Source organism: Typopeltis vanoorti, chromosome 15 (genome assembly GCF_054136105.1).
Source record: "Typopeltis vanoorti isolate ZY-2024b chromosome 15, IOZ_Tvanoo_1.0, whole genome shotgun sequence".
Classification (NCBI taxonomy): Eukaryota; Metazoa; Arthropoda; class Arachnida; order Uropygi; family Thelyphonidae; genus Typopeltis; species Typopeltis vanoorti.
The window spans coordinates 82,232,104-82,257,660 of record NC_143563.1 but is presented as its reverse complement, the minus strand read 5'-3'; the positions used below and the strand labels follow the sequence as shown (position 1 = coordinate 82,257,660).

At 33.2% G+C, this 25,557-nt stretch overlaps 1 protein-coding gene across 1 annotated transcript in view; it reads right to left on the bottom strand.

Annotated features, from left to right (window-relative positions):
- rhea (Talin_middle and talin-RS domain-containing protein rhea) overlaps nt 1–25,557 on the bottom strand; it is a 709,058-nt gene that overhangs the window by 471,191 nt on the left and 212,310 nt on the right. The window contains exons 9-11 of the mRNA XM_090405775.1: nt 10,890–10,953; nt 4,378–4,482; nt 4,159–4,248 (exon numbers count right to left, since the gene is read on the bottom strand). Coding sequence (XP_090261901.1) covers nt 4,159–4,248; nt 4,378–4,482; nt 10,890–10,953 — 259 coding nt within the window. The remainder of the gene's footprint in view (nt 1–4,158; nt 4,249–4,377; nt 4,483–10,889; nt 10,954–25,557) is intronic.

Sequence of the window (25,557 nt, the reverse complement as noted above, 5' to 3'; positions counted from 1 at the left end):
CTCCCACCAGCTGATGGCATTCATCTACTATCTAAAGACATTGACAAAATAACTATCCTCACAGTGGGATATGAACCCACAGCTGGATGGAGATCATATATGATAACCACTCAGCTGGACAGGCTAAGTTTCTGTCAGAAGAAGAATTTGTGTAGAAGATGAGTATTAATGGTCTTTTTCATTACTTTAGAATTAAATGGAGTAAGAGAAACTGGACATTAATCAGATGATAAAGGCTTGTCACCTTCTCAGGAATGGGTTTAATTTGGACAAATTTCTGAACAGACCACAGTAGAATAGGAGGAATAAAATGACAACAAACTATACAAGCACAAACCTTAAGGGCAATCCGAAAAATAACAAGGCAATATTTCATTATCCAGTTTGAACAAGATTCTTCTGATCACTTTCTGGAAGGTAATCAAAGAGGGCATTAAATGTTGCATGCCTGAAGTGACAGAAAGATATTTGACAAGATCATCAAGGAAATGGAGGATAAGTAAAAAGCCAAGAGAGTGATTTCTTCCATGGATAATGATGCAACAGATCCAGCAAAATTTAAAAGCAGTAAATGCACAACTGAATTAAAGTAATAGCCAATAACTTAGCAGAACACAAAAAGCATGATGGTCATTTTAATATGATACATGTTTTCTGCTTCTGGTCTTTTCAAAATTGGTTTTGAATGTGTAGATAATTTGCTTTCAACTATCACAAACAGAAGCATAAACAGAACAGGAATATGGAGATTCCAATGAAAGGCAATTGCAGTATGCTTGATTTTTCTCTTATACAGCCTTGACATACTTCTTGAAGAACCAATGCTATGATAAGAGATGAGATTTAAAATGGAATGGGGAATTAACATTTCCATACTAATAAGAACTATTCCAATGCAAACAGCTGGTTGGATCAAACAATGGAAAATAATAATTTAACTAAGGAAATTATGAAGAAAAATCATAAAGTCCATTGCACTTAGAATTCTTATAATGCCAAATTGTTGTTGTTCCATAGCACAGAAAAACATCCTTTTGCTGCAATGACTACAGTCATCTTATGGGGTACACTTTCCACAACATATGAGAATCCATGGCAATCCATGAGAATTTTGGACCATTCTTCCTGTAGGCATGTAATGAGGTCCTACTCTATGGTCAGGCAGACATCCCTTGACCTCACCCCCCATGCTCCAGTTCATCACACAAAATGCTTAATAGGGTTCATATCAAGGCTCTGTGGAAGCCAGTCAAGTGTACTGATGTTCATGTCCACAAACCAAGCAGTTAAAGCACCAGCCTTATGACATAGTGCATTGTCTTGCTGAAAGAGATAATGATCAGGCCTGTAGAAATGCCACTAAGGAAGAACTGAATTGTCCAGAATATTCAGATATCTCTCAGAGTTCAATGTGCCATGAACATCCAGAATTATGTCTGGAGTAATTACTTTGAAAGAATGTTAAACAAAACAAGTAGTGACAGAACCATACTAGAAAATTTTAACAGGAATGCAAAGAGGAGTACGTATCAATACAAATCATTACAACAACTAGAAATGTGGAAGGGCAGCTGGAGTAGTGATATTCGACCAGAAATGCTTAATGTATCAAGGCGTAAAGGTTTTGCAGTGATTACACTGCATAATTCAGAGGGCCTGGTCAGAGATAAATTCCAGATGATTGGAGTAGCACTCTAATAGCTCCCATCTATAAAAAAGGGAATAAAAAAATAAAAGCTGACTGTGAGAATTACAGAGGATTATCTTTATTAAGTTTCCGGGTAAGATTTACGTGAGCATATTTGAAAAGAGATTGAGAACGATTAGAGTGGAAGAGAAATGTTGAAAAGAACAAGCTGGGTTCAAGCCAAATAGAGGTTGTCAGGATCAGATTTTCATTTCATGACAAGCAGATGAGAAATCATGGGAATATGAAAAGTATTTGTACTTAAGTTTTGTAGATCTCCATTTTAGCTGCATTCTGAATGGAGATCTTATAGAACAAATAAAATATTTCAGCTATTTAGGCATGTCTTTTAGTGCAGATGGGAAATTAAATCTGGAAATAGACCACAGAATAAGCAAAGCTGGTATATTGGATAGCCAACTGAATAAATTTATAAGGAATAAGAGAAAAATTTGCCAAACAGTGTTCAAAAGTATACCAGACAGTGTTCAAACTAGTTTTATGTTGTGGATTTGAGAAAGTTAGGTTAGAAATAAAGCATTTGATCAAAGACTAGAGACTACAGATGAGGGTTCTAAGCTAAGAAAAATTAAGGGAGTGAACAGATGCCATCAGTGGCAGAATCATATTAAAAATGAAGATATTACAAAGGAACATGACATCATTAGAATTCAAGAATGTGTCAGTAGAGCTGATCTAAACTGGTATGGTCACTTTAATAGAATATGTGAGGAAAGGTTAGCAAAACAGGTGTTTGATGCCAAAATGGAAGCAAAGAGACCAAGGTCAAGGTTTGGTCGGAAGTTCCTTAGAAACACAAAATGTTGGATGCAACAATATTGAAGTGCTGACAAGTAATAGACTAATTTAGCAGAAAACTGTAGTTAGTAGATTAATAATAATGTAAACTTAATCATGTAATGCTCTCATAGTAGCCTGAACTATGAGAGCATTACACGATTAATGCTCTCATTAATCATATAACGATTAAGAGCATTAATCATTACATAGTAGCCTGTACCCTCAATGGGTGTTCGGGCTACTATGCTCTCATAGTAGCCTGAACACCCATTGAGGATACATATCAGGTAAATGATGATGATGTTTGTATACCATTACATGCATATACTGGTGAGATGGTGGTGGGTGATCTGAAACTTAACGTCATATGACTGGGGGAGGGTATGCCTGTATGTGGTAGTAGTAGTGCCTGAACATCAGTTCTATCAACATTTTAGACTTCTTTTACAAACATTAAAAACAAGATAAAATTTCTAACAGACCAGGTTTTGTTTGAGTAATGGTGTGTTGCATGTTATGCTGCTTGCATTTTATGGTATTTTTATTATATGATGTTCACTCGGAAGATGACAAATACTGAGATACTGAAAATGTAACGCTTACTAATTCATTAAAATATAACATTATTCAATTATATGCATGAAGTTCTATTAAAAATGAAGTATTATTATACAGGTAACAACAGCTGCAGGGTTCTGCACCAAGCATGTCACAATAATAGCTCTTCAAGGCTGAAATAATGACGAACAATAAAAAAAAAAAAAATATATATATATATATATATATATATTTAATAATACTGCTTTTTGTGTTCTTCTTCCTTCTACTTTCTCAAATCTAGGCCAGATGGCCTGTTTAGGTCTTGGCCCAGCAATTCATCAGTCTGCCTCTGATTCTTCGACCCTTTGGTTTGTAGTTTCATCTTCCTGGATAGCATTCGTTCTAGATGCTATGTCCATTTAGTTCTGTATTTTTCTGTTTTCTATTATGAATGCTTGGTTTAGTTCTTTCAATATGTCTTCATTTCTCTTTTTATCTAAGTTGTTCTTATATATTTCATTTCTGCTGCAATGATACTTTTCTCATCTTTTTCTCTTATTGGCCATGTTTCACTGCCATATTATAATAATGTTGGTTTTGATAAAATATTATACATTTTTATTAGTCAGCTTTTTTTGTTGTTGTCGTATAAATATTGCTGGATTTATTTATTGAGTGTTTCATTATTCCAATTTACTTTGAAGAATTTTGAAGAATTAATTTTGTTAGAAACATCTAAATCTTCAAATTAAAATTGTTGACTTGTTCAATTATTTTATTGTCTATTACTACCTTAGTTCAGATGGCCATTTTTCCTTTGAAGGCTTTGAATTTTATACAATGTATAAAAATATATATGTCAGTCTCTCAAGAGAAACCTAAAAGAGACTGACATATATATTTAAAATAAATTATAATAATGCAAAGTAAACTTTTTGTGTGTTATTTTATTTAAATGAATATTTTTTCACTTAATATGGACCACACAATGCTATGTATTCAAATTCAAAATTCATGCTCAATAGAAATTAATCATAATATTTCAGAAATGAACATAAAAATTAGTACAATGTTTATATAAAATCCTACAATTTAAAAGTAGTAATGGGAATTACTGTTTAAATTCTTACCACTTTTGACTTTTCATCTAGTCTCAAAACACTGTCTTTAGTAACACCTAAAAGTCGGGGTACTAATTTATTTTTTCCTTTCATTTTTTCCTATAATTTAAACAAAAATCAAATTTTCATATTTTAAAAGGGTCACTTTTAAAAGTTTTTTTTTTATTTTTTATTTTTTTTTTTTAACATCAAAAAGTGTGTCAAATTTTAAGTTTGATGAACACTTACTTTGACTAAGAAGAATGTGACCCCATAAGTTTTAAGAGACCGGGCTAAAGACACATATTTTGCCTTGGCTTCGAGTTCACTGTTATTAAGATACTTCTTGTGTTCCTGAAACAGTCACCACCAGCAGTATAAGATAATACATAAATATATACAATAATATAAATTCATAATTTCAAAATTACTTTTGCAAAATTTTTTGCCATTCAGACCAACTGAAAACAAAATATCAAATTTGCTTTCTTGTGGGAAAAAAGAGTATATAATATAAAAATGTCTTTTTAGATATATTTGACTCTGGACCCAACTCACTCACGTATGTTTGTGTTATTTTTAGATGGATATTAGCAATATCTATCTAGAATATCTCTAATAAAACATACTATGTCGATCATCTACAACAGTCATTCTGGGATGGCAGACCATGCCACAGATATGGATCAGATCCAACAGGGGGGGGGGAACCTCCCTCTTATACACAAATAGATTTAAATCAGAGAGACACTATTTCTGGAATCCACCACAGAACTACAACATTCTCTACACTCAACATTAGCAAGATTCCATCATAGCACTCATAGAGGACACCAGTTATGATTGTAGAAGACCACTTTTTACAATGTCTACATCAGCTTTCCAGCTGTTGTGCCTGCATGCATAGGATTACTATTTTTTTTTGTAACCATGATGACCAAGGAGATATAATGGCTTAGTAATCTAATTAGAAATATACTTAATAAAGAAATAATAATTAATTAAATAAATTTAGTTTATTATTATCTTTAAAATGCTCTCTCCAATAAACATCCAAGCATTCGTAAATTAATTGGCAACTTCTTAGTTCAAAGTGCATATTTTTATTCTTGCAACCAAATAAACACAATTTTCATTACAAAGCTACCACAGCGTGATCTACATATACAGGGTGGTCATAAATTCCTGCACTGGTTTTAAATTTTAATAAATAAAGATATACAAATGATGGAACTATTTAGTAAAAATTATATTAAAGTCCATGTCTTAAACATTTTTATACAATAATATTATCCATGTAAACCTAATTTTTCTTTTTTGTATTTATATTTTTTATTTTATGAATTTTTTGCATTAAAAGTCCTTTCTTTTCTGAAGAATCAATAGTTAATGGAGAAAGATATTTTGTCATGTTGCAGAATTTCTTCATCCCTACACTGCAGAGATCAAATCATTCAAATAACACCATTTTACAGCAAGATGGAGCATCACATTAAATAAATGTCTTCCCAAAAACAAACAGATCATGGAAGCAGATTAGCTCCTTGGTCACCGCATTCAACTATTCTACTAACCCCATTAGTTATTATTGGGGGAGGGGGGGGGCAATCATGCCCAGGCACCTGGTCACAGGCCTTCTTTTGGACTCTACTCCTGAATAAACTATTCTCTGATATCTCTCCATCAACCACCCTCCTATCCATCTTACCATCCCTATATCTATCCCCATGTGCTGAAGTTCACTGATTAAAATTCCATGTGGTATCCTGTCAAAGGCCTTTGCAAAGTCCAACAGTATCACTCTGTAAACCCATTACCTTTATCCAACTCAGCTGTCACTGTATTATAAAACATGAGCAAGTTACTGAGGCATGGCCTATCCTTCACAAAACCATGCTGCCCCCCCCCCCCCCATTCCATACGGTAACCCATTTCCATCTACCCATTCCTGTATTTTGCCCTTGACCAACTTTTCCAATACTTGGACAACAACTCCTAATATGTTGATTGGTCAGTAATTTGTTCCATCAGTCCTGGAGCCCTGTATGCAACAGAACTATTTTCCCCTTCGGGACTAACCCAGAGCTGAGACTTATACATCGAACCGAGGTAAAGGAAATGGAGGAGCACTGACAATTCATTCGTCACTTCACGTAAAACTCTATCCGATCACACAGATGTATTTACATTAAGGTTCTGTAATATGCTATGCACCTCCATTTCCTTTACCTCGGATCCCATATAAACCTTTGGCTCTCTAGTTCCTGCAATATCACCACCTGGATGATATATAATACTTTTGCAAAGTGTTCACTTAGTAATGCTACTATTTTGACTGATTCAATCACCTCCCTACCATCAGCATTCATTAAAATCATTCTGCCATATACATTCTTTCTTTTACTTGCAGCATATCGAAAGAACTGTTTGGGATCATCTTTAGCCTGCATTGCTAACTTCCTTTCGCATTCTGCTTTTGCCTTTCTTACCACACTGGTTATCCTTCTGGCATGTGCCTTGTCCTGTTCATGTGCCTGCTGATCACCTTTTTCCTTAAATTTCCTCCACATTTGTTTCTTTTTTTGCAACTCCAGCTTAATGATGATATTCATCCATTTAACTCCCACTTGATTTACTCTCTTGACTATAATTATGCAGACTGCCATTACCTCTCAAACACTCCTTTACAAGGGAAGCAGCCCTTGCAATTTTACATGCCATGGCACCAATTGAAGCAATCTGACTCCCACTGATGAGGTCTCATCAATGGAAGTCAGATCCAGAGGTCATATTAAGGTTGAAGTAATTCCCTTCCTATAATGCATAGCATTATATATGTCCGTAAGGATATGTGCTTTGTATTATGGGATACTAAGGCAAGTGAATAATAAATTTAGTTTAATCCTTTATCCAAGTGTGAGCAAACAAAGTTTATGCCTGAAAGCATCTTCAGAACTGGGGTAAGACCCCAGTCCTGAAGATACTTTCAGGCATAAACTTTGTTTGCTCACACTTGGATAAAGGATTAAACTAAATTTATTATACTCTAACCAAGTGAAAAATAAACTTTTAAGGCAAGTGAAGTCATTAGCTTCTATATACGAGTTGTTCCAGTCCTGAAAATACTTCAGGTGCAAATTTTGTTTGCTTACACTTGGATAAGGATTAAGCCAAGTATATAATTTCTTGGTATCTTGAATTTATATCTTGAAGTAGCCATACAGCAGACCGGGACATTCCCATTTCTTTTCTACTTCATCTTTAAAAAAAAATTTTTTTCTCTAGACTTTTCAAAGAAGTCTGGAGAAGTCTAGACTTCTAAAAGGAATCCATAACATTTATCTATTCATGCTGGTCTGTTAACAGAAAGGCAAGGATTCTGGTTAAGAGACATTATATTGAATGAAATCTGGTGTCACTCCCATTAAATTTTTAAGAGAGGGCAAGAGGATACCATGGAAGTTGAGAATGAATGCAGTCAAGAAAGGGGCAAGAGCTAGATTTTTTTCTTAAAGAATAGTATACACTGGAGTGGCTACTTTTGCAAGCCAATGATGAGTGCTGGCAGTGTGAATGAGTTCAAGAAAAGATATGATAGCTGGTGTGGGTGATGAAGCATCCTGAAATAACTCCCTGCAGGTTCTGGTAATAATAACAACAACAATAATATTAATAGCAATAATAATAATAATGATATGTGCAGCAGTATTATAATATTTTCTGTATCGTTTAGAATTATTATTGATTATTTTATTTATTATTTTAAAAAAATTTTATTTTATATATTATTATTATTGCAATTTTATGATCCATTTTGCTCTCTATTATTTTAGTTTTTAATTATCAATTTGTTTTATTTTTTATTCATAGTTATTCACTGAATGACCAATTAGCAGAACTACAAAAGGAAAGAATTCTAAATGATCAAAGAGTAAGTTTGAAAATTTCAAATCAAACAAACTCAGGTATGAATTATGATAACATGACTTGTGAACAATAATATGTTGTTTATTGTTACAGAGAGTTGGTTTCTTACAATCAATGTTGCTGTTTGAACTTGGGAGCTAAATGACTAAAACTCAGGCAGTGCTATCATAAAGAAAACGTTTTGTTGCTGAAAAAAAAAAAAAAAAGCCATAATCTTCTAACTTAGTATACTAGATATATTATATAATAAACCAGATATATCTATAACAAAAATCATATTAATAGATTCAGTAAATGAAAATATAACCTTTGTATTAAAAATTACCTGAGTGGTTGAGGGAGAGCTGCGATACCACACTAGCACATATACATAAAGAAATAACCATATTTTGAAGGAAATTACAACATAGACTAATTACAATGTAGCCAAAATAAATTTAATTAATATTTCTGATATTTTGACAAAGTCAAATTGCCTTCATCCAGAACAAAATATAATAAGATACATGCACACAGGCCACTTAGTAATGAAGATGAAGCATGTCAAATGAAAGTAGGCCTAAATTTCTAAATAGTGTCAACTAGTCAGCTAAATTGGACATCCTTGGCTGTTGGGCTGAAGTACAGAGGATGAGAGCTTCCCAAATTTGGGGCAGTTTCATGAAAGTAAATTTGTTGAGGTTAGGATAGTTTCTTAACGCGGAAGTACATTCAAGGAAAAGTCTTCCATATTTATACTTGGTGCAATGGAGTGAATTGGCTTTCTTCCAGCATATTCTATGGCAGTTATCCAAAGTAAGGTCAACAAGTCCTGAGTGACTGTAGTGATGGAAATAGATATAGTCCTTATGTTCAGCAATTCTGATGTTGGCTGGCCTTCCTATTTAGCCATAGTAGGATAGTTTACAACTTCAGTTTCCCAGTTCCATGGCAGGTCTAGGAACTGTGGCTGGTGGAAGGGATAAGAGATGTTAATTTTTGATATGGTCTGTAAGTGGTTGGAAGGTTGTATTTTTTTTAAGGTTTTTGTTAGTTTTTCGAATGTGCCTTGGATATATGGAATGGTGATAGCTTTGGAGAAGTCTCTGTTCTGGAGAGGGTGTGTGGGTTTGAGGGTTTTAATATATTTTTGGATATGGTAGGAATGGCAGTCATTGGCTAAGAAGGTTTTGTGAAGGTGGTCAAGTTCAGTGGAGAGGACACTGGTATCTGAACTAATTAATTTAGCACCGTCATATTTTGTTATTAAGTTCCATCGAGTCGTTTTCAATCCTGGTGATTCTATGAACATACGCTTTCCATTCAGATCTGTCGATGGCCATATCTTTCAGAATTTCCAGTCATTTCTTTTACTCCATCCACCATCTAATTCTTAGTCATCCTCTTCTCCTGCTTCCATTAACTTTAGTAAGCATCATCATCATTTTCTCCAGACTGACATTTGTTTAATATGTCCAAAGTATGACAATTTTTGCTTGATGATCATAGCTTCGATGGAGCAATCTAGCTTTATTCTGTCTATCACTGATTTATTGGTTTGCTTTGCAGTCCATGGTATTCTTAGCAAGCATCTCCAAACCCAGAATTCAAATGCATCTATCTTCCTCCTTTCACTCTTTCTTAGGGTCCAACTTTCACATCCATACAGTACCATAGGGAATACCACTGCTTTCATGATTCTGATATCTTTATCTTTAAAGATCTTGCTAAAATTTGCCATTGCTTTCCTTCCAAGTAATAATCTTCTTCTAACTTCTTCAGTACAATACCCATCTTTAACAATTCAGGATCCTAGGAGCACAAAATTGTTATATAAAGTTTTAATAATTCCATACTGTTGGAGAAGTGGGAGTGATTGTATCTTCCAGTGTGTGGGTTTTCTGCAAACAGAGAATGCCAGGGATCCATCAGTCTGTTGTGTGATTAAAGTATCTAGGAAGGGAAGACTGTTGTCATTTTCTTTTTCTATATGAACTGGATCCTGGGATCCAGTTCATATTAGAAAAACACACCTAAAGATATGTTGAGAGCATCCAGGCCACATGGGCAACACATCATCAACAAAGCATCACCAAACAGTAGGTCTATATGAAACAGAGTTTAGTCTACATTATAATTTTCTTAAAAAATACAGTTATGAATAGCCAATGTATAAGCCTTACCACCAGACTTATATAAAGAAAGGTTTTCTCTTCCTCTTATCAACCAACATACAATAGATAATCATATGAGTAGTAATAATAATAATAGTATATTAAAAAAAAAAAAGAAAACTAATGTGCATTTTGCAGTTGTAAATTATTATGACTAATAAATAAACTAAATCCTCCATAGATCAGTTGTTTTCAATGGAGCCCTTTGGCTGAAAAGATCCAAGCTTGAGTCAGGTCGATAACACAGAGAACCTTTATCAGGGATTTTCAATGAAAGATAGATTAGCCAGTCATATACAGAAGGTGCATGGTTTTTTCTGCAGGAAGCATTTTTCATCCTTCAAAACAGGCAAGCCAGCCCTGTGAACACATATCTACAGACATAAAATACTTGACCTTAGGGGGATGCAACATAGAACAAGATGGCTGCATTGAATCACCTAAAACCTCTAATTAAGGGACTCAACCCAACTTGAATAGATAAATGGAATTTAAAAAAAAAATGTATTTTTGTTATGGGTATAAAGATGAATTTGAAACAATAAATTATCCATGAGAAAAATATATCAATTTCTCTTCATGGTGAATTGTAAAAATATATTCTAAAACGTAGTTGAAAATCATGCTATTTTGTTTTAAAAAAAAGGAAAAAACAGATGATAAAAAATAAATGTTACTTACGACAAAAACTTTCTTTTCATAGCTTTTAGTTTTTGCATATTCTTTTGGAAGGAATTCTTTCAAGCTGAAAAGATACTGCATACTATTAAATGATTATACAGGCAATATATCATTATCTATATACCTTGTTTTTTTTTTTCATGTATAAGACTATACTTTTTCTAAAATTTTTAGAAAAAGTATAAATAAAAGTATAAAATTAGACCGAAAATGGTTGTCTTATACATGGGGAATAACTGGTTGAGAGACCCGTGGTTGCCATGGCAAAACTGCCGGTACCTTGTCTCTGCGAACAGGTTTCCACCAATCACTAGCCTTTGTTAACTCTGTTGATTGATGTCATTAATGGCTGATTCTGAATAAACCAATCAGCACTCTGAAAGCATTCATACATCTGCAGGTCATTGGTAGGGTAAGTTAATGCATTAACAAATATTTTGAGCACTAGCCCATAAAAATGCCTGAAAATAAAAAAACGATGAAGAAAATGATATGCCCGGAACTGAGAGTGATGCATAATTTCTTAGTATGTATCTTAAAAATATTACCTAATTACTAAATATACAGTAATTAGGTAATAAATACACAGTAAACCTTCGTTACGGACCTCGATTTAACAGATTTCGGATTTAACGGACAAAATTTCTGGTCCGTATGTCACATGTGAAAATTAACACCTGTTAATTTTAAAATGCATTTAACCAAGGTTTGCTTATAATTAAATTAATAGGTTATTTTTTGTTATTAATTTCCTGTTATTTTCAACAAATTTTGGCGAATAGGCCATCATATGTTGAAAAAACACTATAGTAATTTAGCCAATATAAATGAGTCGTCGCTCATAAAACATGTTCGGTGAATAATTAGCACGTGATCACACCAATCGCGCTGTAATTGGTTCTTTTTGTCGAGTGCCGTGACTTTCTGCAGCAGTTTTAACGCGTGCCAGCTGATGTTCAGACGTGCGCTAAGCCACACCCAGTAGTGTGCATTTGTTTACTTGCAGTGAATAGTTTATGTACATATGTATTTTATAGACCTATTCAATATAAATTTAAAATTAGATATGTATGAATGGTAAAACACATCTTTGTAACCCTAACTTTAAAATATGGACAAACGAAAAAGAGTTAATTTAACGTTAAATCAAAAATTAGAAGTCATACTCATGTTTCTCTGTGGTCTCTTAGTAATGTGTTCAGGTTTTCAACAGAAAAAAGCATTCGGAAAATCTACTTTATTATATAATGGACTTTCGGATTTAACAGACACTCCCTCGCCCAAATTAGTCTGTTATACCGAGGTTTTACTGTACGAGACTTTACTGAACACATATCGAATGTGTTCTGTTTAATGTTTAAAATATTGATTTCTTAATTTTGAAAAGTAGGGTTTGTCTTATACATGGAAAACTATGGTATTTATGCAATTTTCTTTGAGAGCATTATTAGATGATTTTAACACAAAACATACTCAAACATTAATATGATGTTTTTGTTTTATTTAATGTGTTTATTTTGTATTTTGGTCTTGAGTCAGTGATTTTTTGGATTCTGAAAGAAATAGTAAAAAAAGAGGTCATTGCAGCAATTGGAGTGAACCCTTGTGTAAATAAATAAATAAATAAATATATATATATATATATATATATATAGGTACACTAGGAATTAAAAAATAATTGTTGAACAGAGGTTATCTCTATAAAGAGATAGAAATAAAGATTAAATAAATAAAAATGCTATATTTAAACACAGTGATTAATTGACAAGCCTTAAAGTTGTTAAGAAGTTAAGTAATAATAACTTCTCCATTAGGAACCTGAATAACTTTCTTCTAATTCAGATCAGAATTTTCAGGCAAATTATAAGTGGCAATGGTACAAGATAGTTACATAGCAAACATAACAAATCTGTATATATGTTACAACAATGACATGCAAGTTACAAAGCAGCAGAAGAACTCAGTAAACATATACTGCACTGCAGCAAATATAAACATGAAAAATTATTCCTAGAATCTGCCTTAGCCTTAAGAAACTACCCAAACTTCAGCAAGTTTGATTGCATGAAACTGTCTCAAATTTGGAAAGCACGTCCCAAATTTGGAAAGCATTGATCCTCCGAACTTCAATCCAACTTCCATCAGCCCATTAGGAGTGCAATATTTAGGACTTCAAGCCCAACTTTGGTTGTTATGCTTCAGCCTCATTCACCCACTATTAGCACCTGCAGGTACATATTATACTGTGCTGCATTCTCTGATGATGGCAATTTGACTTTGCAAAATATCAGAAGTTATTAATTAAATTTATTATCATTAGTCATGTTATAATTTCCTAAAGAAATACAGTGATTAATAGCCAATGTACAAGCCTTTCTACTTTTTATTTTTATATGTAAAAATTGAATTAATTGCAACTATGTGAAGTATTTATAAAGACTGCTTCTTAAAACTAGGAGTTTAAGACAGCCATTATCGTTTAGGTTAAACTGGTGCAGTAGAGCTTTATGGCTTTCTTTATATAGTCCTAGTAAAAAAAAAGTTTTTATGATGAGCCCAGTTTTATTTCAATACCTTATATCAGAAGAAATTAAATTATACATATAAAACCTGATTTTACTTAACTACTGTTCTCCTTATCTGACCAAAATATGAAAGTCCAAAAAAGGACAAGATACTTGATTAACTCTTGCATGGGAGAGTGAAACAACATCTTTAATGGAGGGAGATACAATTATGCAAATAGGATGGAAGATGTTTTGCAGATTTAAGGAACACAGAAAACTTGTTGACTGTCAAATAAACCTTTGATGTAAAGGCATATAATTCTATGGATGTCATCTTGAGGAAGTTGAAAACAAAGGTATAGTTTTTAAATATCTCATAAATGGAGGTAGGTTATAGCCATTCAAGAGAAAAGCTGAATGTTGACGTTCTCAGTGCAACAGTGCCTTAGAATATCAGATTCCAGTCAATTCTCACTACAGCAAATGCTGCTATAACAAAATACAGGAAAGTCCTGCCCAAAGCACCAAAAAATTCACTACAACAAATTATCTATTATAACACGATTTCTATGGTTCCTATGGATTTGTTATAGTAAGAGTTAGATACCTTGAGTCAAACATTTTGGATCTTGCATATTTTATGCAAACATAAGGACCAATGGAACAAGATTGAAGTTGTACATAAAAGCATTTTCAACTAGAAAAATATATAAAGAAGTAAGCTTTGCAATGAATCTTAAATAAGAATGACAATCTTGAACTCCTAGTTTGGGAAGGTAATTTTATTATTTTATTTTATTATACCACACAGGTGGACATAGTAATTTTTTTTTAATTTATTTATATGCGAGGGTACTCAAAAATAACCAGAATTATTATTTTTTTTTTTAAATTTTATTAAAGTTCATAATACCATATTCTAGTCTCCTTCAAAGTACTCTCCATGTGAGTCAATGCACTTGTCCTGTTTTTTCAACTGCTAGAAACAGTTCTGGAACTGTTCAACTGGAATACTGTTTATGGCCTCCAGTGACTTTTCTTTAACTTCACCTACATCAATGAATCACTACCCTTTCATGGTTTTCTTTATCCGTGGGAATAAAAAAGTATATGGAAAAAAATTGGGTGAGTAGGGAGGTTGGGGAACAACTGCCATTTGTTTTTCGTCAAGACCTGTTGGACAGACAAGACCATGTGGCCTGGGGCATTTGTCGCAGTGCAGCAACCAATCTCTGCTACTCCACATTTCTGGCTGTTTTCATCGCACATGATCATGCAATCTTCTCAAAACGTTGATATAAAAATGTTGGTTCACTGTCTGTCCAGGAGGAACAAATTCTTTGTGTACAATTCCATTTACATCAAAAAAAAAACAAAAAACAAATCAACATTGTCTTGACATATGATCGAACTTCACCTGCCTTCTTGGTTCTCAGTGAATTTGCATGTTTCCATTGGCTTGATGCTTGTTTTGTTTCCGGATCATAACTGTAGCACTAAGTCTCATCCCCAGTCACAGCTTTAGAAAGAAAGTTCTGGTTATTAAGAACTTGCGCCCTGAAATCGTGGCAAATATTAACATGCCCTTTTTTTTTTTAATCCTCTTTGAGAAAACAAGGCACAAATTTAGTGGACACACACTTTGTTTGCAAACTTCTGTTAAAATTCAGTGACATGAACTCCATGGCAAATTCATCTCTTCAGAAACTTTCTTAATGGCCCTTTGACGATCTTCATTGATTGCCTGGCAAATCCTTTTGATGTTTTCATCATTTCTTCTTTCAAAAGGATCTGACAGATTGTGGTTGGTCTTGCCATGTTATCATTTTTGAAATGATAAAAATCACTCACAGACCCACATTTTACCTAAAGCAGAATCCTTTAAGACTTGTCGAAGCATAAGAATAGTTTCAGCTGCAGTTTTACACAAAAGAAAACAAAATTTCACGCACACATTCTCTGTTCCTTGTGGTCAACCATCACAAAATCGCCAAATTTACTTGTAAGCACTAAAAAAAAAAAAGCAGCCAGCAGAACAAACCAGTTCACACAGAATGATAGCACTTGCTAGAATGGCATGGAAAACTGCATTTTCTAGTTACAGATGATGCAGCTAGGCATCATCTGTAACTAGAAAATGTACACATGCCAAGTTCAAATCCCAGTTATTTTTGGATATCCCCTCATATATAACTACCTGCTTTATATCTTTGGTTGCTAATAATAATAATAATTGTGAAGAGCTCTCCTCCTGTGTTGTAACATGCACATAATTGTTCTAACATTTATTCTATTACAGTTGCAAATTTTTTTGTAGCATTAGTAATGAAGACAGCATTGACACTTGGCTGCAAATTTTTATCTGAATTTAAAAAAAAAATACCAAGTATTCCATTTAAGAAATTACAGCATGTCTTTGCAAAGGCAAAATTTTTTGTCTTTGAAAAATTCTTAAAGGTGACAGCTATTTATTTATAGCTTTCTTATTCATTTGGACATCACTACTACTACAGTGTGTGTGTGTGTGTGTGTGTGCATGTGCACAATTAACCCAAGAATGTTAGCTTATCTCTGCTGGATGGTACTAAAGGTTGTTCCAGAAACAAAATACATGTATTAGGAGGACTAATTAATTTCAGGTGAGCTTAATATTCGATTCCTATTTTAACTTTTAAGTCCAAATTAATTTGAATTTTATTTCAATTCGCTCTGAATTCATATATGTTTTTTAGGATCAAATGACTGGGAAACCGAAATAAGAAGTAAAAACAAATTTTAATGGCATGACTAGTTTCGTCTTTAACAGACTTCTTCAGGTGCAAAAAATAAAAGAAATAACTCTAAACAGCACAAATAAGTTAGCGTATACATTTCAACATTAATGCGTTGATGTGTATTTAAAAATATTCTCTCTCTGACCTCAACAATGAGGTCAAAGAGAGAATATTTTTAAATATTCTCTCTCTGACCTTCAATACATATCTAAGATGGTCAGAGAGAGAAAGATGTGTTTTGTAAGATGGTCAGAGAGAGAAAGATGTGTTTGTCCATATTTTAAAGTTAGGGTTACAAAGATGTGTTTTACCATTCATACATATCTTAGATGGTCAGAGAGAGAAAGATGTGTTTTACCATTCATACACGAGATCGTGAGCGCACGCTCACGATCTCGTGTACACCAATATTGGATAGCAGCACAATGACAGTCACACAGGTTATAACTTAGGTTGCTGTTGAGATGTATAGGATTAAGGATGATTTCTTTAGATTCTACTTTCTTTTTTTCTAGTTCATCGTAACACCAGAAAATATTAGTAGACTTGTCTCAGAGAACTGGATGGATGTGGTTCTCTTCATTAGAATTTGTGGAAAACAGAACATGGCTCGAAAGAGCACTGGCTCGCATTCTCCTGTAACTTATGTCCCTCCAATGTTCTTCTATGCATAACTCAATGGATTTCTCTGTCTCGCCAAAGTATGATTTATCACAGTTGCACAAAATCTGGTACCGGGATACTTGAGGTTGTTACATCTAGGTCGGCTCAGTAAGGAGCAGAGTTTCGGTAGAGGTGTGAATAAAGTTCGTATATTGTATTTCCTAAGAACCTTGGCCAATTTGGGAGAGATGGAGCTGATGTAAGATAGAGAAATGTTACCTTTAACACTTGTGGTATCTTCATTATGATGATGGAGTGGACTAACAGGAATTTGTTAATAGTTTTCTGGGAATAGCCATTCATTTGAAAGATAGTTCTTTGTTAAGTTATTCTTCGTAATAAAGAAGGGAGCGAGCCTGATGTCCAAGTGTAGAAATGATTCCAAACTTCTGTGGGGGGGATAACGGTGAGACTGAGTGTGGAGATATCTGTTCATGTGAGCAAGTTTTCTGTAAATCGAAATCTTCAATTTCTATACTGAACGGGTCAGTTTAACATCCAAAAAAGGAAGAGAACTATTAACTTCTGACTCAGCTATAAATCTGATGTTTGGATGTTGATGTTGGTTTAGGAAATTTTGAAGAGATTCATTGCCATGTCCCCAAACTAAAAAATGTCATCTATGTATCTTTTCCACATTCTAGGTTTTAAGGGGAAAGAGGAGAAAACTATTTACAAATTCCTGTTTAATCCACTCTGTTGCCATAATGAAGATACCATAAGTGTTTAAGCCAACGTTTTTCTACCCTACATCTAAGGTAAAGATTTACATCATAAGAAGTAAAATTTGTTTTTACTTCTTCTCTCGGTTTCCCAGTCATTTAATCCTAAAAAACATGCATTTCAACCGAGTACATCAGTCTTCTAACATATATACAGGTATCCCTCATATAATGTGGTACTTATACAATGCGGTTTTGATATAAAGCGATCTACAAATTGTAGTAACCCTTGTTCAACGAGGTACTTATACAACGCAGTTTTGATATAACATAGTCTACAAATTGTAGTAGTAACTAGAAAATTTTCCAAAAATCTTTTCCTAATTAAAATTAATTTTTTTGAAATTATGTTGTGTCTTCTATTTCTATGCTACTTATGAATTAGTGATCATTGCAGATGCTCAATCATAGGTCGTATGCGATGCGTAGTGTGTATTCTCAAATCATCTACTCGAATCCCCCCCCCCAAGATTAAATCCCCTAAAACTTCTGAGAGTGCGTTACTGGTTGCAGGGACTTTGAATTTAAATGAATCAACAATTCGAACAATCAAACAAAACGAACAGGAAGTGCAAACCCATTGCTCATGTACATGATATACTAATAGGAAAAAACGGAGAAATCTCTAATGATCTGAATAGAAGATAGCACTCAAAGAAAATTCTTTTGGATGGAAAGTTTATTAAACAAAGTTTATTAAAAAAGCTCACAAAGTTTATAATTTAAAAGAACTTGATCAACATTCTTCAGAAGAAAGCACTCAGCATGAGTTTTGTGCCGGTAAGGGTTGATTCGAAAACTTTAAAAGCGGATTTCTTTGCATAATCTTAAAATCCAGGGAGAATCAGCATCAGCAGACAGAGAAGCTGCTGAAAACAAAATTAGTGAATTAATTGATGGGGAAAACAGATTTAAATGAGGAAGAATTGATACAATTAATAGATAACATCGAACTAAATGGGGGTGAAAGTTCTGCCGAAATTCTGATTGTGATGAATCTGTTAAAGAATTCAGTTTAAAAAAAATTAGCAGAAAGTTTGGATTTGGCAAGAAAGTTATTTTACGGATAATGATCCCTCAATGGAGCACTCTGGAAAATTCACGAGACAATTGGATATTTTTTAGCTCCATATTATGAACTTAATAAAAAAATTGCAGCATGGTGGTAAGCAAGGTCTTATTACTGACTTCCTGATAACTAAACCAGCCAAAGTATGCAATGAGAATTATACAAATGATATACAAAAGATTCAAGTGATAACGACGTCCGGCCACTCCTAAATAAAGAACATCTATGAAATGTCAATTTTGAAGACAGTGATGACGGTTAAAATATTCACTTTATTTTATTTTGCCTAAAATATTTATTCATTATATGCAATGAAGTTAAAGTACAATTTGTAATTTTTGTAATTTTATACTATGTATCTGTTTCGAAGTTTGTATGTTTTCTTAACTTACATGAATTGCCTGAATTAAAATATATTTAAGGCGCAGTATGATAAACTGTGTGTATAACACCGGACCTCTCACGATGAGTCTTTGACTCCATGGAGGTTTTTTATAATAATTTTTTTTTTTTTTTTGGATAAGCTACTAATGTTTATAAATTTAAAAAAAAAAAAGGTTTCAGAACATAACCCTACTTTTTCTATGTGATCTGAGTCGCGCATAACGTGATATATATAACACGGCATTTCTATGGAACCTAACATCAGAATTATACGAGGGTTACCTCTGTGTGTGGGTGTGTGTAGAGAGAGAAATTCTGCAGTCATTTCCAAATTCATCTTTAAAAATCTGAAGTTCCATTAATTTCTAAGGATGCCACAAAATGTTCTTTTTGGCTCCCATTAATAAGAAGTGATATTAAACTGATATCAAAAGAAGGTATATTAAACAGTTCTTTCTCGCAAAGAGATGATCTGTACTCTTAAGTAAATCATCTATAAACTGGAGGCTCAATCAAATTAAATACCAGTTGTAACATATCTGGTAAGAAACGCTGAAAATATAAGGTCTACCATTCTGTGAAAATAGACAACAAAACAAAAATGTCAAATGCTTTCTGAACAGAAAACCTATATAATAATTAACATATTTTCCTATTTTTGGCATTATATTTTACTGAAATAGTCAATTAAAAATTAAGAGTTAATAGAATTTGCAAAACTGGTATGTTTGCGAAAAAACTCAGCTCTGTTTTAACATGTGATGCGTTAAAACAGAGCTGAGAGTTATGTTACAAAAACAGCTGATCAAAGATCATTATGAAATTGGAAGTAAAGATTGATGACAATATTCTTTTTTTCGGGGAAGTGGGCAGGAATAGAAAAATTAAACATAAAATTTTTAATCAACTTTCTTACACTAAAACAAACCTGTTGTAAATTTGTATAACACTTAATTTACTGTAGAAAACAAAGCTTAAATTTTATATTATGTTGAAATTTTTGATAGAAGTGTTTCCACTTGGTTATACTATAAATTAAAGATATCAAGAAATTGTATACTTGGTTTAATCCTTTATCCAAGTATAAACAAACAAAGTTTGCACCTGAAGTATTTTCAGGACTAGGCCAACTCATATATAGAAGCTAATGACTTCACCTCATTTATTATTTTAATATAGAATATTTTAACATAATAAGGTGTGACACCTTTTTGGCTATTCATATATGAAAAATATGACTTCTGCATTACTTCACCCTTAGTATTACCTCTAGGTCTGGCTCCCACTGAATAAAGGTCAAAACCGGTGTAGGTAGTGAAAAATTATATAAATTATACAAGGATTATGTGCTTTGCATTATGGAATACTAAGGCAAGTGAGGTGAAGTCATTAGCTCATATACGAGTTGCCCAAGTGCTGGAAATACTTCAGGTGCAAACTTTCTATGCTTACACTTGGATAAAGAATTAAACCAAGTGCCATATAACAGGGATGTTAGGTTCCACAGAAATGCCACGTTATATAAATCACGTTATGCAATACTCAGATCACATAGAAAAAGTAGGGTTATGTTCCAAAGTTTTTTTTTTTAATTATATAAACAAAGACATATCCAAGAAAAAAATATTTTTATTTAATTCAGGTAATTCATGTAAGTTAAGAAAACATATAAACTATGAAACAAATATATAGTATAAACTTATAAAAATACAAATTGTACCTAACCTTCATTGCACATAATGCATAAATGTTTTAGGCAAAATAAAATAAAGTGCATAATTTAATCATCACTGTCTTCGAAACAAACATTTCATAGATGTTCTTTATTGACAAGTGGCCGGACGTCATCATCACTTGAAATTTCTTGGACATCATTTGTATAATTCTCATTGCATAATTCGACTGATTTAGTTATCAAGAAGTCAGTAATAAGACTTCACTAAAAACACGTACTAACTACAGTAATGACTATTTAATTCGTAAATATTTCATTCCAAGTATCTTGGAACATTATCAGTACAGTAGTTCAAACAATACTAGGAATAACAATATTATTATTCCTTTGTTATATTTGTTATTCCTAGTATTGTTTGAACTATTGTACTGATGATGTCCCAAGATACTTGGGATGAAATATTTACGAATTAAATAGTTATTACTGTGGTTGGCAAGTGTTTTTAGTGATGAATTCACCACATGTTTCATTATATAAAAAAGTAATAAGACGTTGCTTACCATTATGCTGCAATTTTTTATTAAGTTCATAATATGGAGCTACACAAATATCCAACTGTCTCGTGAATTTTCCAGAGTGCTCCATTGAGGGATCATCATCTGTAAAATAACTTCCTTTCTAGCCAAATCCAATCCTTCTGTTAATTTCCTTAAACTGAATTCTTGAACGAATTCATCACAATCAGAATCTTCAGCAGAACTTTCACCACCATTTGGTTCAACATCATCTCTTAATTGTACCAGTTCCTCCTGATTTAAATCTATTTCCCCAAGAATTAATTCACTAATTTCATTTTTAACCATATCGCAAAAGTCCTCTAAAGTGGCCATTACTATAAAAATAAAATTTTTACAGAAAAAACGCATTACATGTTGTATGTTACTCACCAGAAAATAAGTGCTTAGCTTGAATTAACACACTTCTGATTTTTAATGTGCTTTCCTGGCAGAAAACAAAGATAATTTTCAACAATAAACACTTTATATGGTATACAATTGACGTACTTGCATGCTAAAGGGTATTTCCCCTAATATAAATTCGCTACTTATAACATGACGATACAGGCAAACGCAAATTCAATAAAGATAAAATTTGATTTTTAAGTCGGCAGTGAAAATTGTATGAAAAGATAAAAGGTTACTACAATTTGTAGACTGTGTTATATTGAAATCGTGTTGTATAAGTAGGCATTATATGAGGGGTTACCTGTATATAAATTCTTGGTATCTTTAATTTATATGAAATTTTTTATCATTATTTAAATTATAATCCTTAGAATACAAGAGCAGGTCAGTTGGCTAAATGGGTAATGATACTACTCTCCAATCAATAAGCTCTGGCTTTGATCACAATGTAGGGATGGATGTTTATGAATATTTTTAAAAAGATGAATTTCCAATGATGAAAAAAGTGCCCTTCCACATTTCTAGTTGTCATAATGATTTGTATTGATATGTACTCCTCTTTGCATTCCTGTTAAAAACTTTCTAGTATGGTTCTGTCACTACTTGTTTTGTTTAACAATCTTTCAAAGTAATTACTCCAGACATCTAGGATATTCTTATCTTCAGTTGTCATATCACATGCATCTTTGATTCCTTTTACAATACTCTTTCCTCCATTTCTGAGTGTTTTCAATAGCCTCGATAATGTTTTGCCATCTTTCTGATATTTATTTTCCATATTTTTACCAAATTTTTCCCATGACTTTTGTTTAGCTCCTTTTATGCATATCTTAATTCTCTTACAATTCTCTCTCTATTCTTTTAGGACATCTGCCTACTTATTTGAAAGGAACCTTTGGTATGTTTTCTTCTTTTCCAAGACTGCTTCTTTAACTTCTTATATCAACCAAGGGATTCTTATATTTCTATCTTTGCAGACAACATTCAGCATACCTCCCTAGCTGAATCAGTCAATGTCATCTTCAAAGTGTGACACCAAGACTCCAAGGTTTAGTTCTTGTTTTCAAACTGTTGCAAATTTTCTTTAATAATGTTTGCATAGTCGAGTCTACAGTTTACATGTAAAAGTTGCTCAACTTAATTATTTTTAAAACGTTCTTACACACTGTTCTTTTCAATGTGATATTCATTTTTTATTCTACTTAGTACTGAGAAATGGTCACTTTTAATTTCAAAGCCTCTGTACATTCTTGTATCCTGAACCAGCATGAAGAGATCACTATCAACAATGACGTAATTAATGAGGCTTGTCATATTTCTTGTGTCTTCTCTCCATGTGAATTTGTCATCATCATCAAATTCCTGATATGTACCCTCAAGGAGTGTATAGGATATGATAGTACTACATGAAAAATTTACACCATTATTAACTTCCTATCTACAATTTTTCTCCAAATCAGTCTGTTACTTGTCAAGACTCCAATATTATCATTATCAGATCTCATATTTCTATCGTCTAAGTCACATTGTACCGTATTAATCCAGCTATATCTTGGTCTTCCTCTGGGTTGTTTTCCTGCCAAACTGACAGAGAACACTTGTTTTGCTAATCTTTCCTCACCCATTCTGTTTAAGTGACCATACCATCTGGGATTAGCTCCGATAATGCATTCCTGGATGCCGACAATGTCAAGTTCTTTCCTAATATCCTCGTTTTTAATATGATATTGCCATTGATGCCATCTGTTCACGCCTCTAATCTTTCTCAGGACTCTCATATCTGCAGTCTCTAGTCTTAGGTCAAGTGTTTTACTTCTGACCCAGCTCTCAGATCCATAAGTTAAAACTGGTTTGAACACTGTCTTGAATACAGCTAATTTAGTGTTCCAACTAATTTCTCTCTTATTCCATATGAATTTACTCAATTGACTTCCTACCATACCAGCTTTGTTGATTCTGTTGTCTATTTCCATATTTAATTTACCATGTTCACTAAAAATTGTGCCTAAGTAGCTGAAATGTTTTACTTGTTCCACAGGTTCCCCGTTCACAACACAGTTGACATTTTCAACAATTCTACCTATTTTCATTGTCTTTGTCTTTTTAATGCTGACCTTCATACCATATCTATTACAACAGCTATTCAATTTAGTCAGAGAATCTTCAAACTTGCAGTGGATTTATTTAGAAGTATAACATCGTCCACATAAAGCAAAGAGCTGACATTAACATCTCCAATTCTGATATCATGTTTAGTACCACTTTCCTTCATAATGTGATCCATATAGATAATGAATAACAGAGGGGATAATGTACATCCTTGTCTCACACCAGATTTAACATTAAATCATCTCCCTGTACTTCCTTCAATTCTAACTGCTGACTTACAACTCAAATACAGACTAAGTATTGCTTGATATAATGCCCCACTGACACCATATAACCGCAGCGTATTGAATAGATTCTCTCTTGGAACCTTGTCATATGCCTTTTCCAGATCAACAAAACTTAAATACAGATCTTTGTTATATTCCCATGCTTTCTCAACTATTTGTTGTTAAGTGAAGATATGAACCTGACAGCCTCTATTTGGCCTGAATCCAGCTTGTTCTTCACCAAACTTTTCTTCCACAATTCTTCTCAACCGTTTCTCAAGTATACTTGCATAGATCTTGCCAGGAACATTCAGTAGGGAAATACCTCTGTAATTCAAACATTCAGTTTTATTTCCCTTTTTATATATGGGTACTATTAGAGCTCTACTCCAGTCATAGGGAATTCGTTATTCTGTCCAGGCTCTCTGAACTATGCAGTGCAGCCATTGTAAGACTTTTATACCACCATACTTCAGTGTTTCTCGTCGAATATCATCTACTCCTGCTGCCTTTCCACATTTCAAGCCTTTGATGGCTTTTTCTACTTCAAGAATGGATATGTATTCCTGACTGTATGCTTGTTGAGTGTTATTTACCACTGTGTTATCACTGCTTGTTTCATTTAGCAATTTTTCGAAGTAATTACTCCATACTTAAAGGATATCTTTTTCTTCTGTTTTCATGTCACCTTTATCATCTCTAACTCCTTTTACAGCACTCTTTCCTCCATTTCTAAGCTTCTTCAACAACCTCCAGAATATCTTACCACCTTCTTGATATTTATTTTCTATGTTCTTGCCAAAGTCCTCCCATGACTTTTCTTTAGCTAGTTTTACACAGTGTTTAGCTTTCTTACATTTGTCTCTGTATTCTCTAAGAGCACAAGCTGACTTATTTGCCAGGAACTTTTGATATGCTTTTTTTCTTTTCCTTCCCTACCTCTTTAACTTCCTGTGTCCACCATGGAGTCATGATTTTTCTATCCTTGCAGACAACCTCACCACATTCCTCTCTGGCTGAATCAATCAGGGTTTTCTTCAAGGTTTGCCACTGAATCTCCAAGGTTTGGTTCCTGTTTTCAAACTCTTTCATTTTTTCTTCAATAATCTTTGTGTATTTTAGTCTACATTTCACATCTGAGAACTGCTCAACTTTTATTCGCTTTAAAACTTTCTTACATGTTATTCTTTTCAATACAAAATTCAATTTTATCCTGCTCAAGACTAAATAGTGATCGCTTCAATTTCAAATCTGCTGTACACTCTGGTGTCCTACACCAGGGAGAAAACATCACTATCAATAATAACATAGTCAATGAGACTTTTCTTATTCCTTGCCTCTTCTCTCCATGTAAATTTGTGCACATTTTTATGTTGGAAAATGGTGTTAGTAATAACCAGTCCATATCCTGAGCAGAAGTATTTGCCATTATTATTAGCTTTGCTCTTTTCTCCAAATTTTCCCAAAATATTTTTGTATGTCTCACAATCATTTCCTACTCTGCTATTTAGATCCCCAACAAGGACCAACTTTT